The 16,365-nt window shown below is 33.8% G+C and overlaps 1 protein-coding gene across 4 annotated transcripts in view; it reads right to left on the bottom strand.

The window, feature by feature from the left end:
* Positions 1 to 16,365, bottom strand: part of POT1 (protection of telomeres 1) — a 78,481-nt gene that overhangs the window by 46,983 nt on the left and 15,133 nt on the right. For all 4 annotated transcript variants that reach the window (XM_077773277.1, XM_077773275.1, XM_077773278.1 and 1 more), the window contains 3 exons: positions 8,923 to 9,036; positions 8,100 to 8,147; positions 5,385 to 5,499 (listed from right to left, as the gene is read on the bottom strand). In XM_077773277.1, the coding sequence (XP_077629403.1) occupies positions 5,385 to 5,499; positions 8,100 to 8,147; positions 8,923 to 9,036 (277 nt within the window). The remainder of the gene's footprint in view (positions 1 to 5,384; positions 5,500 to 8,099; positions 8,148 to 8,922; positions 9,037 to 16,365) is intronic.

The following is a 16,365-nucleotide window of genomic DNA, read 5'->3' as shown; positions in this document are numbered from 1 at the left end:
CATAAGGACAATTCTCCAAATTAGCAAGCTAATAATTTGTTTGAAGAAAAGATCATAAAAGACAGCGTCAGTTCTAGGATATGGATAGAAAGCCAGATAGAGGCCTTAGGCTTCATCAGAGTCATTTCTGAATATAAGCAAGCAAGCAATACAAAGGTTCAGTGAAATGGGAAGAAAAAATCTTTCTCCACCTTCATTGTCCCAGTGGAAACCTACTTCTTACTGGCATGGACAAAATAGCTGGAAATAGTTTTAAAGAGAAGTTTGAACTCACCTTTCCAAAGCCTTCAAGAGGTTAAGTGATGACTAACCATGCCCTAGATCCTTCCATTCTTGAAGCAGGACAGCCAAACATTTGGGCAGAGTCTCACCTTGACATGATTTTTAGCTCTTGGAAAATGGAATACCCCATGCCTGCCCAATCCCAAACCTCCATCCTTTGTAACAGGTAAATCCATTATTCAACTTTAATACATAAGCTCAAAAGCATGGTATGTTTTACAAAGAAGATTCCATCTTACATCTCCAACAATAAAGTGGATGAATAAAAGTGGAGTTTCATAAATTGAGGAAAGACTAAAAACAAAGTAAAATCATGAAGAATTATAATCATTATATTGTAATTATTATCTGTCTTAAACATTCCTTGAGTGCAGAAAAAATGACTACTGTATCTTTGAATTTCCCATGGCTAATATGATACCTGGGATATAGAAAGTACTTAATGTTTATTGAATAAGTAAACAGATGAGTGAACCAAAAATCTTTTTTAAAGCCATACATCAAAAATGTATGCTGTGGTTTTGATATCAGCTGAATATTCAAATAACATATGAACGTACCACAGATGAGGAGTTTGCAATCTGGGGTTCAAAGAAGTTCATGGGGGCATGAACTTCACATGGTATGTTTAAGTCTTTAGGCATGCATGTGCACTTTTGTAGGACAAGCTCTATAGCGGTCCTCATTTTCATAAGGATGCAGGACTGCAAAAGGGTGAAAACTTCCAAAGGTTCATTATCAATTTTAAAAATTAAAAAAAAAAGTGGGGGGTGCTCCTGGGTGGCTCAGTCAGTTGAGCATCCAACTCTTGATTTTGGCTCAAATCATGATCTCATAGCTCACAAGTTTGAGCCCCGTGCAGAGCCTGTTTGAGATTCTCTCTCTCCCTCACTCTCTGTCCCTCCCCTGCTTGCACGTGCTCTCTCTCAAAATAAACATTAAAAAAAGTTAAAAATATAATTCAACATACATGTAATTTTAAATTGTACTAGATGCCTTAATCTCACTTTGATGAATCAGGTCTTATGTAACACCAATGAGTTATTATTTTGTAATTAATAATTTTTAACGATTTTAATGTAAAATATGGAGGAGTTTGTTACACTTAAAAAATTAAAAGACACTATATAATCATTTAACATGCAACAATATCACTCCTACAAAACAAAAACATTCAAGCAATAACGCTACTTGATATAAATGTATACATGGCAAGTCATTTATTCCTGTTAAGTGAAAATATTTTTACTCCGCCAAAAATAGCATTCTAGCATTAGCTGGGATGTTTTATGGGAAGAGAAACTCCTAGGGCCCCATATCCTAGCACTCTATCACAAGAACTAAAGAAGCAAAATAGATTAGGGGCTCTCAGAAGTCCAATGTTTTGGGTACTCCCCTAAGAAATTTGATTATATACTCAGTTAGTGGTTAAAACAGGTATCCTTTTATAAGATAATGAACAGCAAATGGAAGATCTGCTTCTAGAAACACTGTAACATCTAAAACTGTTTGAGGGTAATCAAACCGCTTTCCAAAAATGGAGAATTTTAACGGGAGGCAGTAAACAAGTAATTCAGGAACATAAAGCATTCCTGAGGTAATATTATGCTAGGGAGCTACAAGCAACGTGCCACATTTTGTGGCACTAAAAGGGAGAGACCTGCAGGGCCCCAGCAATTGAAAAATGAAAAAAAAAAAAAAAAAGGGAGAGGTAGACAGCAAAACAGGATACAAGTATTCTGGTGATCCTCTCCCTTCCTCTGGACTCAACTATTAGAAAAGTAAGGACAAGCAGAGTTCCCTTCACCCCTCCCATCTGCTCACTGAGCGAGCAGACATTATGCTGTTAATAACAAGCAAGCACGAGTCGCCTACTATTAAGCCTGGAAGTGCTTTATGGCCTCCATACATTTATTTTATTTAGCAAGAACAGACAATAAGAACAGAGTAAATGTGTCTCAAGCTTAAAAAAAACTATGCTATTTCTTAAAATCTGACACAAAGCTAAAATTAAACTTCTTCAGAGGTGTTACCTAAAAAAATATAATCAATGTTATCTGTTTAAGGCAGAAAACATACATAATCTAACTCTGTCTAGCCAGCTCTCTAAAGCAAAAGTAAATGTGAGCCTTTCAAAGTTTAACTGCTATAAAATCTCAAAACTCTAAGGCAGCAGCAATGACCCTGTCTTCCTATACAAATGAGGACATATTATGTACCTCTGATAAGTCATTACTAAAATCAATTTTGATGATATGATGATCTTTCAATATATAGTTTCCATAATCTTTCAGAAATTATCAGTTTTCATGATGAATGTTATCATCATGATGATTTCATGATGAATGTTATCATCATTGAAGAAGAATGTAAATATCTATTGTCTTTTTAGCAACAGGACTAAGAGGCTTCCACAAGAATAAAAAGCTACAACTTGTTCAAGACTGAATATAAAGCTTGAGAAATAAAGCATTTGCTACCAAAAAGAAGATAGCAGCATGCTACAGATCATATGTAATCATTATTACTATGGAGAGGAGTGTAGTCAAGAAATTTTAAGTCAAGAAGTACAAATGCTAGAGTGCACCAAATGGCATCTATGGCATTGAATTTAACATTTATAAATTTTAATGAAAATTCTAGCTAATGATATAGAACAGAATAAACTTTCCATTTACTAAATTTGAGTTGCATAAAGGTACTTTTCCTCCACAGAACTAGTTATATACATATGGATGTAGTATTGAAGATTGTAGCCCCATATTTGCCCAACATTGCTGATGCGTGTAATATACAAAAGGTACAGCCATGGACTGTTCAGGGCCATCTCAGTGGTAATACTAATGAAGTTGATCTTTTCCTCAACACAAAAAGTACTATTTTGTCTGACTCTCTCTCCTGCAGTACATTGAAGGATGATTTCTACCAACAGAAATAAAAAGTGTAACTTAAATTATATAAGATAGATCATTTTAAAACTTTACCGCCCTGCTAGTAGTAAAGACATATCACCATACTTTAAAATATAATTTCAATATGTTGGAATAAAATTGATGACATTCATTTTAATTTAGTATCTCAGGGGAAATAGAGAAACGTATTATCATTGTAATAACAGATGGTTTATTACTACTCATGATTTTTTTATTAAGGGGCTGGATCCAACTAAACATATCTGATAGATATAAAATACATATGAATATATAATAAATATTATAGCTCCCCAAGGCTTTCATTATATACACGATTTAACAACATGTCAAAAGAAAACATGATAATGCTGTCTAATAACAAATTAATAGTAAGTCATCAATGTTATAAAAACAACTATCATTTTATTCCATACTACTATCATTTGTTATTTTAGAATGTATTTGCTGATTAGTAAAAATGTTCAATGACAAGGATTAGCAACATATCAAGTACATAAAATTTTTAAATTATACCTTCTACCAAGTCAGATGGACACACAGGGTAAGGCTTCACATTCTACGTTACCATGTTAACAAAATACTCTGACCACATGAAAATAAAATGTTTCCCCCATTTCCCCACTAAAGAGTACACTTCAAGTTCACTCCACAATAATAAAATTTGCATATGTATAATTTAATAAAATAGTTTGTATATATGAACTCAGTGGAACATCTTTGTGTTTCTAAGCATGAGCCACATGGGCAGGCATGCAGCAGATAAAGACAGTATTTCATCAACAGCACCATTTTGCACTTTTAACATCTCTAAAATACGGCTACATCTACAATGGACAGTGAAGCATAGTTCCATTGGCAGAGCTTTTCTGAATGATACATAAATAATGATGCCTTTTACAAATGTTGTTTCAGATTAAATAGATTAATGACTGTTAAATTTAGTCAAACTGAATTAAACCAAGGTAAAGGTGTATAGTGTGTTCACTATAGTAACTCAGGAAATTGAAATCCATATTTTTCTTTTCTATGTAATTCTAAAAAACGTAATGTTAAAAAATGATAAGGAGTAACCTAATTAATTCCATATAGTAATAGAAGTTAAGTTTTTTTTGTGTTTTTTTTTCANACTGAAACACGCTCCAGGCTCTGAGCTGGCAGTCAGCACAGAGCCCGACGTGGGGCTCGAACCCACAAACCGCGAGATCATGACCTAAGTGAAAGTCGGACGCTTAACCGACTAAGCCACCCAGGCGCCCTATAAGTTAAGTTTTAAACTTAATCATTTTTTAACCTTAATTATCTTCAAAAACAACAAAAGTACTATGTCTTTTCAACTGGGGTGTTTAATTTTTTTTACATTTAAAGTAATATTGATAGGGAAGGACTTATTACTGCCATTTTGTTAATTGTTGTCTTGTCCTCCTTTACATTTCACTGATTTTTTTTGTGTGTAGTGACATACCCTGATCCTTTTCTCATTTCCTTTTGTGTATCTTTTGTAGGTATTTTCTTTGTGGTAGCCATGGAGTTTACATAAAACACCTTACAGTTACAACAACCTACCTTAAGCTGATTAGAAACATCACATACAAAAACTATACTTCTACTCCTCCTCACATACACTTTATGTGATGTTATAATTTGTATCTTTTTATATTGTGTATTTTTTAACACGTGTTTACAGGTAGTTAATCTTTACACTTTTGTCTTTTTTATGTTCTATAACCAGAATTAGAAGTAATTTATATACCAGGGGTACAGTATTAAAATATTCTACATTTGTTTATATGTTTACTTTTCCTAGCCTATTTTAAACTTTCATATGCGGTCATGTTGCAGTTTAGCATCCTTTTTTTTTTTTAAGTTTCATTTACTTAAGTCATCTCTACACTCCATGTGAGGCTCAAACTCAAACCCTGAAAAAAAGAGCCACACGTTCTTCTGAATGAGCCAGTCAGGCACACCTTACCATTCTTTTCTTAATTTAGTCTTTAGATTCCTAAGACCATATTTATTTTATAAAAATGGCCAAAATTCATGCATCCATATTGTGTAGCAATTACAAATCAGACCTGAGCTTCTAAGACTTAGGGTACTGAAGGAGCTATGATTCTGAAACCAATCAAGCAGTTCCAGCCCATTAAAACCTTCACTAATTTTAATACCTACCAGTTCCTTTGCTCAGATATGGAGGCTTAAAGAACTTGACAACACCATAGACATTGACGATCGTACCGCCCTTAAGTTGATTCAGGGGTGTATATATATAGTGCGCCGTTGGAACCTAAGAAAGAGAAGACAGTGAATATATCGATACGAAGTACTTAGAATGATGTTTCGGTTAACTTTTTAAATTAACAAATCTATCTAATTGCATTTTTTCCTTTGAAATGTCTAAAAGAGGCTACAGCATGGAAAAAAGGAAATACACAGCTTATAAAGGTTACTATACAAACCAACCAGTTTTTCGTAGAAAGAATTTTGATTATAAATAGTGTAATTTGTAAACAATTCTAAGAAATGAAGTTTAAGAGATTTGGACTATGGATTTTAATCTTAAGTAATATCAAAACTTGTGATAATACTTGTTTTTTTCTTTTCCTATATACTATAAAGATTTTACTTAGGCCTAAATAAAGCCAGGTTTTCATTATAAATGTTAAAAGACATTAAAAATGGTAATAATAGAGGGGCACCAGGGTGGCTGAGTCAGTTAAACGTATGACTCTTAGTTTTGGCTCAGGTCATGACCTCACAGTTTCGTGAGTTCAAGCCCGTCAGGCTCTGAGCTGGCAGCACAGAGCCCACTAGGGATTCTCTCTCCTTCTCTCTCTGCCCCTCCTCACTTGCACTGTCTCTGCTCTCTCAAAAGAAATAAACTTAAAAATTTTTAATGGTAATAATAGAAAGAAAAGTTTTCTTTAATAACTGTACAGATGTTTAAAAAGAAAAGGGAAAGTGATTTACAAGGACAGGTCTGCAGATCAGTCAAGCAATCCTTAAAAGGGGTCAGACATCTGGCCCTATCACCCACTCATCCTACCCACAACCAGAAATGAGGTTACCTACCACACTACTGAGTTAAACTTTTAAAAATCAAATCAAAACAAGTTAATTGGCTTTTTCGAGGAAGCTGATATCTCAGTTCAAACACAAGAAAAGGCAGGGCTTAGAAATCTCATCAAACCTTGATATAGAAAAAGGTGTAGCCCATCAATGACGAAATAAAACTAATGGTCATCATATGGGACAGAAAAGAGAAGGTATGTGATCAGCTGACAAACTAACTTTTGATCCAAGATATTATCTAAAACACTTTATCTCCCTAATGATGACTGGGGTAGGCCAGCACAACTCCATGACACTAGCCACTCAGGTCATCCATGTAATGTGCTTGTGTTTGTGTTCATGAACAACAAACAACTTCTTGATTATAATTTGACTTTCCATGTAAATAAGCCAGCATATTGTGCACAGCATCTAACTTATATTCTAATATTCAGAATACCTGCACTCTCTGAAAACTCATTTTTGCCAATTTCAGAGGCTCTCTTATTTACTTCTTCCTTATATACAAATTATATACAGGATGTATCAAATATCTGAAGCTGAGCAATCTAAAATAATTTTGAGAAATATTAATACCTGGGGCTAATTCATGCTTTTAAAAAAGTATATCACTCCTTTTATTGATTAGTTTCCCTAAATAACAAATTTAAATTATTCTACCATATAGTATTATTCAGAGCATAAAATCTATATCTCATAATCATTGTTAACCAAAACAAGGTCCCTGACTCTGTCCATTAGAAACAAAAGGTTTAAGAACATAGGTAGAAGGTAAACTTTATACTAAACTTCATCAATATATTACCCTTTTTCCAGTCTCAGCAACTGTACCTCACCTGTAAAAATGGAAACTTTCCTACAGCTATAACAACATTTTATAAAATATTGAAAGAAAGAAAAAATGTTGTCACAAGTATAATAAACTTCTTAAAATTAGGGGCACCTTGGTGGTTCAGTCAGTTAAGGGTCTGACTTCGGCTCAGGTCATGATCTCACGGTTTGTGGGTTTGCGCCTAGTATCAAGCTCTGTGCTGATAGCTCATAGCTATCCATAGCCTGGAGCCTGCTTCTATGTCTGTGTCTCCCTCTCTCTTTGCCCCTCTCCTGCTTGTGATCTATCTCTCTCTGTCTCTCAAAGATAAATACACATTAAAAAAATTTTTAATAGAAAAATTTAAATTATTTTTCAAATCATAATTTGGCACCTGAATAATCTGCTTATAAATATAGCTGATGAAGAAACAAAAGAATTTGCCTGCGGTTTGAAAGTAGTACTAATTTAATAAAAATAAAAAGTATACAAAATAAAAATAAGCAAACAAAAAACAAACAAATAAATGTGGGCACCTGGGTGGCTTAGTCGATTGAGCATCCAACTCGGTTTCTGCTCAGGTTGTGTCCTGGGATCAAGCCCCATGTTGGGTTCTGTGTTAAGATAAATTCTCTCTGACTCTCTCTCTCTAGGGGTGGGAGGGGTGGGGAAAAATAATCCCATTATCTTCACACAATAAAACTTTCTTTCCATTTTAATTTTCTTGTATATGTAGCTTATACAAAATATCAGGAGATATTTCAGACAAGAGAACAACCAAGTATAAATTACTAGGTAAGTATATGACTCAAATTTAACATTTCTAGATATCAAAAAGGTAGAGATTATGTTTTCCCACTGTATTGACACTATTTTAAAATCAGACTATAAAGTGGATCCAAAAAATATGTATATGTATGCATACACATGTGTGCATTTTTATGTGTGTGTGTGTCTGTGTGTGTGAGGTGTGTGCATATTCTATATTCAACTGCAGATCTTACCAAAGTCATTGATTCTGTAGAAAAATCTCTTACGGATTTAACATAAACCTGAAAACAGAAAGAGGATTTACTTGTATACAAATAACCTCCAATGTGATTGCAGACCTTTAATTGCACTAAAGCTAAACACCTAACTGTAAAATATTCAAATTCACTGGAATGGCGTAAAATTATGTCTTACAAATTAAGACACATGCAAAGTTTTCTAAGCTAAGCTTCGGTCTATTTCATTAATTGCAAATCATAGAAAGAGCCCTGGCCTTTATAAGGCCCTTTCTGGATACTAGAGAAAAACAGGCTGACAGTGGCCTACAGGCACATGGCTTGGCCCAGCTCTACTTCTCTGACAGCCTTGACCAAACAGGTAGTCTCCATGTTTGTGCATGTGTGGGCATACACACACGAGGCTGTGGAGGGAGGGGTGAAGAGAGAAGCAGAGAATGGGCATCCTCATAAAGAATAAAATAAATGGAAATCAGTTTTACCTAAAAAGGAGCACTTGATCAACAAAGCAAAATCAAATACACCATCAAGAGTCTGATGGTATAACTGCAAAGAATAACATCAGGTCTAGAGTACCTATAAAGTTTTAAAATTTTCATTAATAAATAGTTATCTTTAAAGGATCTTTCCTTTCTTCCTGGAGTCATTCTAAACATAAAGCCAAGAAAAGAAATTCTACTTTTTAAACTTAAAATATTTAATTAAAAAAATTCAGTCAGACTAAATAGTTTATTTGCAGATTTACAGAAATACTACTCCTATTCCATCATCTTAGCTCACTAAAAGCACAATATGATTAGACTAAAAATTACACACTTACATATACGGTTGATCTGAAGTCCTCAAATGCTTTCAAAAATAAGCAATGTTTACCATCTCTGCTTGTAGATGAAGATGCTGACAAGACAGTAAATCCAGCCACTGCAATGGTGTCCTACATAGAAAAAATGGTTTTAAAACATCAAAATATCTGTAATTCTGAATGTCATGTAAATTCTTATTTTTATTATTTAAAAACAGAGTAATTTATATAAAATGGAAAACTGGTTAGCCTAAAGTTGTTTAATGCTTTCTGAATATAAGATTGAGACTACCTCTTCCTCTGAAAGGCATCAACAATGTAGCCACAGACTAGTGCAATGTCCTAATTCATGGACCAGGAAAACAGTAAATCACTTAAAAATTGGAATTTATTTAGTGGGAGTTCAAAAATCAATGTTTACCTCAATTTATATGTTTGCATAAATAATGAAGAAACAAGAGATGATCCAAGAGTGGTAAGAATGAAATTTAAATGAAACAAAATGTCAGTTGGGAAACTACATTGAGAAAGACAGGTCATTAGTATAAAATTTCCATACTGTCATAAAGCTAATGTATGTGCATATAAATCTAGGGTATAAGACATAAATAAGATATTTCCACTTATATACTAATATGAAAAAATATTTTCTTTCTACTTAGGTTTACAATAGTAATAAGAAGCCAGTCCCCATTTATTCCCGCTTCTTTCATTCTTTAGGTAAACCTCCTTATTTTCCAAATACTGTAACAAACACTCAATAAGTTTTGTCTTGATGCATTCCTACTCTTCTAATTTTAACACCAAAATCTGAAGATGCATAAAAATTCGTAGGCTTTAGGCAGCTTCCTTCAATAATCTTAATTTCTACCAAATGGAAGCCTTCTGCATTACCGACTTTTGCTCTGCACATACAAGGGAGGGTCCCGTGTCAATCCAAGGATTCTCAACTTAGATCTATTAAACAAGGCTGTGAACACCCTGAAGACAGCAGTCATGTGTTTATTCGGCTCTGTAGTTATAGAGCTTGGCACAAAGTAGGCCTTCCATGAACAAACTGAATCAAAATATGGACCTTATGTTGCCTTTCTAAGACCTCTAGCCCTATTCAGGTGTTTTAACTCCACAAATGTCTGCATTTTTTCCATTCTTTATGGGAGACTGCAAACATAATTGTGTCTGTGCTGATAATGCTAAATGAACACAACTCTTCATAGTTAAATGAGAGAAAATTATCCTTCTCACTGAATATTCTTTATGTTTTTACCATGTTTCTTTGGCAATTTTAAAGGGAAATAAAATAAACAGTAAGACTTTTTTCTGGAACATTCAACTTACTTCAGACCAATATATTCTGATTCAAATGAAAACTTAAGATTTTAGTCAAAGATTTAAAGTTGTTCAATCAAACTAACACAGGAAGATAGACAGAATCAAGGAATCATTGATTTATCAGTTCTAAATTTTCTTAAAAGCACAAAAAAATAACCTATCTCACATTCTTTTCTATTTTTCTTGAAAATACCTTAACCATTATATGGAAAGAAATATACTAAATGCAGGTGTTAGTGCCCAGAGGAACATTTTTCTATTTTTATGTATAAACTTAAGAATAATGAATATTTAATAATGAAAACATTTTAAATTAAATCACTAAAAGCAGGACATTAACATTCATAAGAAACAATTTCTCAGAAGTAATGCATTTTAACACTAGCAATACAATTAATTCAGTAAAAGGTTACACTAAAACTTTTCTTCTAGCACAAATTCAACATAGAAATAACAACCAAAAATTTTTAAGAAAAACAATGTGTTTACTATATTGATAAAGATGAACTTATATTTGAACACACACACACACACATACACATACACACACCACAAATGCTAAAGGCCCTCAGTGGTTTCATCCCCACCAACGTGGCCTGTTTTATTTCCAGATACATCTATACAACGCCATACAAATTAGACTCTCTTATGTGTCTAGTGCTTTTTCACATATAATCTTTGCTTATCCTGAGCCTCCACTGATAATAAATAGTATTGTTCCCTTTTGCATATGGCTGAGCCTATCTATCTTTTAAAGCCTGGACTGTAAATGCTTCCTTCTTATGTGGTCTATCTTAGATGGTCTCTGAGAAAAAGAATTCTTCCTTCTTCTGAACTCTCTTCTGCAGTACTTTAATATTTTTCACTTGCGTGTTATTTACAAAGGTTTCTTAATGTTTTTAATGCTCTTAAAAGCCTATAAGCTCCCTGGGACTAAGAATGTCTTATCTATATATATATCCCATACAAGTGACTGGAAGGGGCTTCTGTTCACAGTGAGTGCTCAAAAAAGTATACGTTGAAAAAATTAATACTGGTAAGATTAAAGACAGATCTAAACAAAAGAGGGGAAAAAATGAATGGTTCTTAGGATCCAGTTCCCATGAATTTACAAATCATAACAGCTTTTAAATTAATTCAAACGCACAGAGGATAAGAAAGATAAACATATAATAGGCAGTATTAATTTGTACAAACACCCATTAGATTGAGTTGAAAATGAGATTTAATATGCATTGTTCTAAGTTCTGAGCTTCTGAAAAGAGCATACTGAGGCCATTCAGACGAGAATAGGAATTACACAGTTCAGTGCTAAGAGTATATGATATACAAAGCAGGTGTTTGTCTCAATGTGCTGAAAAAAGTAAGGCGGCACGAATGTTCTAAAAATGAAAACATATTTGGTATACCGAAAATCTGTGAACTTAACTCAGGATACTAAGATATCAACAAGTGGGTCATTTCCCTTTTGTGTGTGACCTACTCTGTCACAGTGCCTTAAAAGGAGTGAGCCTTTGTCATTAAACAATTTCCTTTTTGATTTGGCCAATAAGAGTACATCTACCGCAAACCAGTTTCAGAGAGAAATCAATGAAATAAGTACGGCTGTTTTTAACATAAAGAAGTGTTATTTAATAATCAACAGTAAACCTAAAAAGAAAAATAGATCAGGCAACTTATTTGCATATTAACAAATGTGATTCTTATATGCTAATATCTTATACTCAGTGGTGGAATAAGAAATATGTGACTAACAAAAATGTAAACTATAAGACCAGTGAATGCGCTAACTTTTAATAGATGGTGTATCCAAAATTCTCAACCTGTTACACTTACTGAGTATAAAATGGACACAGAAAATATGAAAAAATTGATAGTCCAAAGAGAAAAGCACTTATTTGACTTTAAAAGGCATTAAGTAATTTTTACCATAATGACCTTGCAAATCTTGTTATCATACCTTAAAGCACCATTAAAGAATGAAAGAGTACAGGAAGAAGCCAGGAATCTGACATCATTGGTAGGGCAGTGATTGACAGAAAATGTTTCTCTAATATAAAACACGTATTTCATGAGCATTAACATCTATTTGGTCACATAATACCAAGAACTTAATTGGAAATAATATATGTCAGACTGGCATAAAACCCAAAATCACATATAGTGGTTCACAAATCACTATATGATCTGATGGCCACCATGTCACTAGCCATATACTGTGTGACCCACTCTGGAATTTGGCCTTTTCACGATACTTGAACATTCCAGGATCTTCACTCAGGGCCTGTGTAAGCTGTTCTCTCTGACCAGCACACTCTCCTGGTGCCTACCTTCCTTCCTTCTTTCTGGTACTTTTCTCATTCTACTACTCAATCTTCTTAGCTACTTATCATATCCTGATAAAATAATTACATAACAGTTGTTTAAGTCCCTCTACTCCCCTGAGCATTGTCCCACGATGGCAGGGTCCATAATCCTCTTATTCAGTTAAGAGGTTTCTGACATCCAGTAAAGAAGACTGAGAACACTCAACAACGCTTGGACAACTAAATGAATAATCAAATATGTGGGGGAGGGGGCGGTTTTATATAAAACCTTCATTAAATAAACTGTACAAGTACTACAAAACTTACTTCATAGAATCTTAATATTTCACAACTGAAAACAGGACTTTAGAAATCATATACTCAAACATGTTCATTTTTCAGATAATATAAGAGCCAGAGAGGATAAGTCTAAGGTCACATACAGCAAATTAGTTGTAGATAAGAGGAGAATCTCGATCTCACTACTCTCTATCTTTCAGAACTAAATCTCACAAGGATGGAAAACAATGTATTATTGATAAACAACTATAATTCTGATGGTTTTGCGACAAGACTTTAACTTTCAAAATACTTTGAAAGTCTTTCCCCATATTTTGTATGCATATATTAAATGTTAAATCTTACTTTAAAGGAAAGTTAAAATAGAAAAAAATGCCTCATGTTACTGCACATGTATTCCTGTAAAATGTACCATTAGTTTAGCAAAGCAAGGACTTTGCTAAAATTCATCTTAATGTTTTAGGATTTTTGTTGTAATCAAATATGGAGGTAACCTTAAGGGACTAAACAAGTGATGAATAAGAAGGTTTAAGAATCGAATTAGAAAATCCATTCTTTTAGGCAAAAAGTTTTACCTTTGATTTTCAACAATTTTTAACCTTAATACTACAAACTAAAATAAATGGCCTAATTAGACCTCCCAAATGATCAGCATTCATGGAATTTAAACCCAGAAAGATTTTAAATTGTGACCTTAGTCTTCACACCATTGTGTTTTAAAAAGGAGAAACTCTGACTTACCATTAACATCCCGTTATCTGACAAGTACTAATTAGCTAGTGTAGTTCTATTCTAATGAATACCTGTTTAAAATATATTTCCATTGCAGAAAACACCTTTCATATGCCAGTTAGGCAAAATACTAATATCTCATACATTGTACATGTCTTGTAGATGCACTGCCCATGTTCTGCTAATCCATTATATTAGAACTCCTTTAGTTTGTTTCCAAAAAGGAATTTAATATAAGAAACTTAAAGGAGAAAGATGAAAATGTCTTTAAAATGTAAACAGATCGGGATGCCTGGGTAGGCTCAGTTGGTTGAGCGACCGACTCCTGATTTTGGCTTAGATCATGATCTCACGCTTGGGGTGACTGAGCCACGTGTCTGGCTCCGTGCTGACAGCATAGAGCCTGCTTGGGATTCTCTCTCTCCCCCTCTTCCTGTCTGTCCCTCCCCTGCTCGTGCTCTATCTCTAACATAAAATAAAGTAAATAAATAATAAAATTAAATTAAATAAAAATAAAATAAAATAAAAATCTAGACCCCTAATATTCAATACCACATATTTATTTTTAAAATCTGTCTTCTCTAAAGATGTCCAAGATAAGTTGTAAAATAAAGCAACTCACAAAACATGAAAAATACTGTCATCTGATGAAAAATGTGCATATATGAGCTCATCTGTGAGCACACACAGATACAAACACAGATAATTATACACATACATGCGTCTTTCCACCTGGAAAGACGCAAGGAAAAGCAGCACCACTGTGGTTTTAGACAAATGGATGAGGCAATAGGAGTGGCTTCAGAGGGAAAGAGGAAGCCTCGGCTTTCCCAGTTATACCCTTCTCCCTTCGGTACCAACTGAATGTTTTTTTAAAACGAAAAATAGTTGGGGAGAGGGAGGGAGGGAGGCAAACCATGAGACAGTCTTGAATGCTGAGAACAAACTGAGGGCTGATAGGGGTGGGGGGGAGGGAAAGGGGGTGCTGGGCACGGAGGAGGGCACTTGTTGGCATGAGCACTGGGTGTTATATGTAAACCAGCTTGACAATAAACTATTTAAGGAAAAAACAACAACAACAACAACAAAGCCATGACCAGACAAGAAAATCAAAATCTTCTAAACCAAATATTTACAAGATTTAATCCAAGTCCATATGATCTTCCTGAGGCAAGCAAAGAATACAGTCGTGGAGATAGAGTCATGACCCCGCTTACTACAAGTCATATAACAAATCTTAGCTTTACAGTGGTTATTTTCTTAAAACTACAAATGACCCTCACCACAGAGGGTTATTAAAGTCTCAAATGGTAAACATATATAGAAGCACTTTGTAATCTGTAAAATTCCATACAAACTTGATATCCTAAATAAAGGATTGGGGGGAAAAAACACAACCGGTTAAACAGTAGAAGCTGGCTGTAATAAATGTATGAAAAAGAAACAGTGTTTTCTACTACACATTTCTTAAGCAAAATCTAGGTAACAGTCTCATAAGTATAGCCTGTAATATTTGCTATTGAACTGTGTAAAATAAACACAAAACAGAAGACACTGAAGTTCATTTTCCTTAAATCACTAGAAATTAATATTAGCAATCTCTTTATATCATTGTACTTCAAAGCAACCAAATATGCTAGCCAGAAAACCTCTTTAAAAGTTCTAAACCACCCCTTTAAAAAACAAACACACACGTGGATATGCACACACATGCACAGTCACAGAAAAACCCTTGGAGTAACGAGGAAGCAGAAGACAGAGATCCATACACCTACTGTATGCATAATAAATATAATACACACCTTTCTCATACAAACCATTCCTAGAACATTTCCCTCAAAGATACACTTTTGTATTGTTTTTTAAAAATGTTTCCAAAAAACACCGTATTCACATTAGCACTTAACTTTCACAAATAAATTCTTCTAAGAATAACACAGGATTTTTACAAGATACTAATTTCTAATATCAAATCATTATTATTTCTGTATAATGTTGGCACATAAATAATTACTTTTAGAGTTCAATATTAATACAACTATATTCCATAATATAATCATATGAAATTCTGCCCTTAAAAAGCTGTTTCTTCATGATTGTGGGTTCATGGATCTCTCTGAGAATAAGAGTTTTTCCTTAGAGGGAGAGAGTACATTTACATACACATTTAGTTGATTCAAAAACCTCTTCTGATGATCTGTACACTGCTGGGGGTTCACTGGGAATCTCTGTACCCTAGACTACATATCTTCGTCTACAAACTAATGGCCCTTTCACATAAATTAAGTAGGCTTTAATTTTATAGCTAGTTGACTCTTTTGAAAAGATAGCAGAGCCTCCCTCCTGATCATGCATTAAAATTTTCCTTTCTCTGCAGCAGGAATTTAAAGCAGATAGATTAATGTCTTACTTATTAAAAAATATCAGGAGGAAGAAAGGAAAAGGCAACTTTAATGATCTTAGCATGTTCAAAGGAAGCTGACTATAAATTCTGGCTCTGGTCTGTGAAATCTCTAAAAATGTTAAAAGTATACCTCTTTGCAGATGGAAAGAGTTCACCTGAAGAACATAAAACTACATATGTAATTCATATACGCTATATCCATGAAACTAAATATTACTAATTTAACATATTAGAGCAAACCTTGCCATGCACACCTAGTAGAATAAAACTGAGGAAGCTGTTAACAGCATTTGTTTGTTTTGTTTTGTTTTGACAAGGATGGAGAGTCACAAAAATTATCTGTTAAAGCTTAGTTTCACATGCAAATTAGTCACTGAACTCATATGT

Source organism: Crocuta crocuta, unplaced genomic scaffold (assembly GCF_008692635.1).
Source record: "Crocuta crocuta isolate KB4526 unplaced genomic scaffold, BGI_CrCroc_1.0 scaffold16, whole genome shotgun sequence".
Taxonomy (NCBI): domain Eukaryota; kingdom Metazoa; phylum Chordata; class Mammalia; order Carnivora; family Hyaenidae; genus Crocuta; species Crocuta crocuta.
This window is presented reverse-complemented; position numbering and strand designations above follow the sequence as displayed.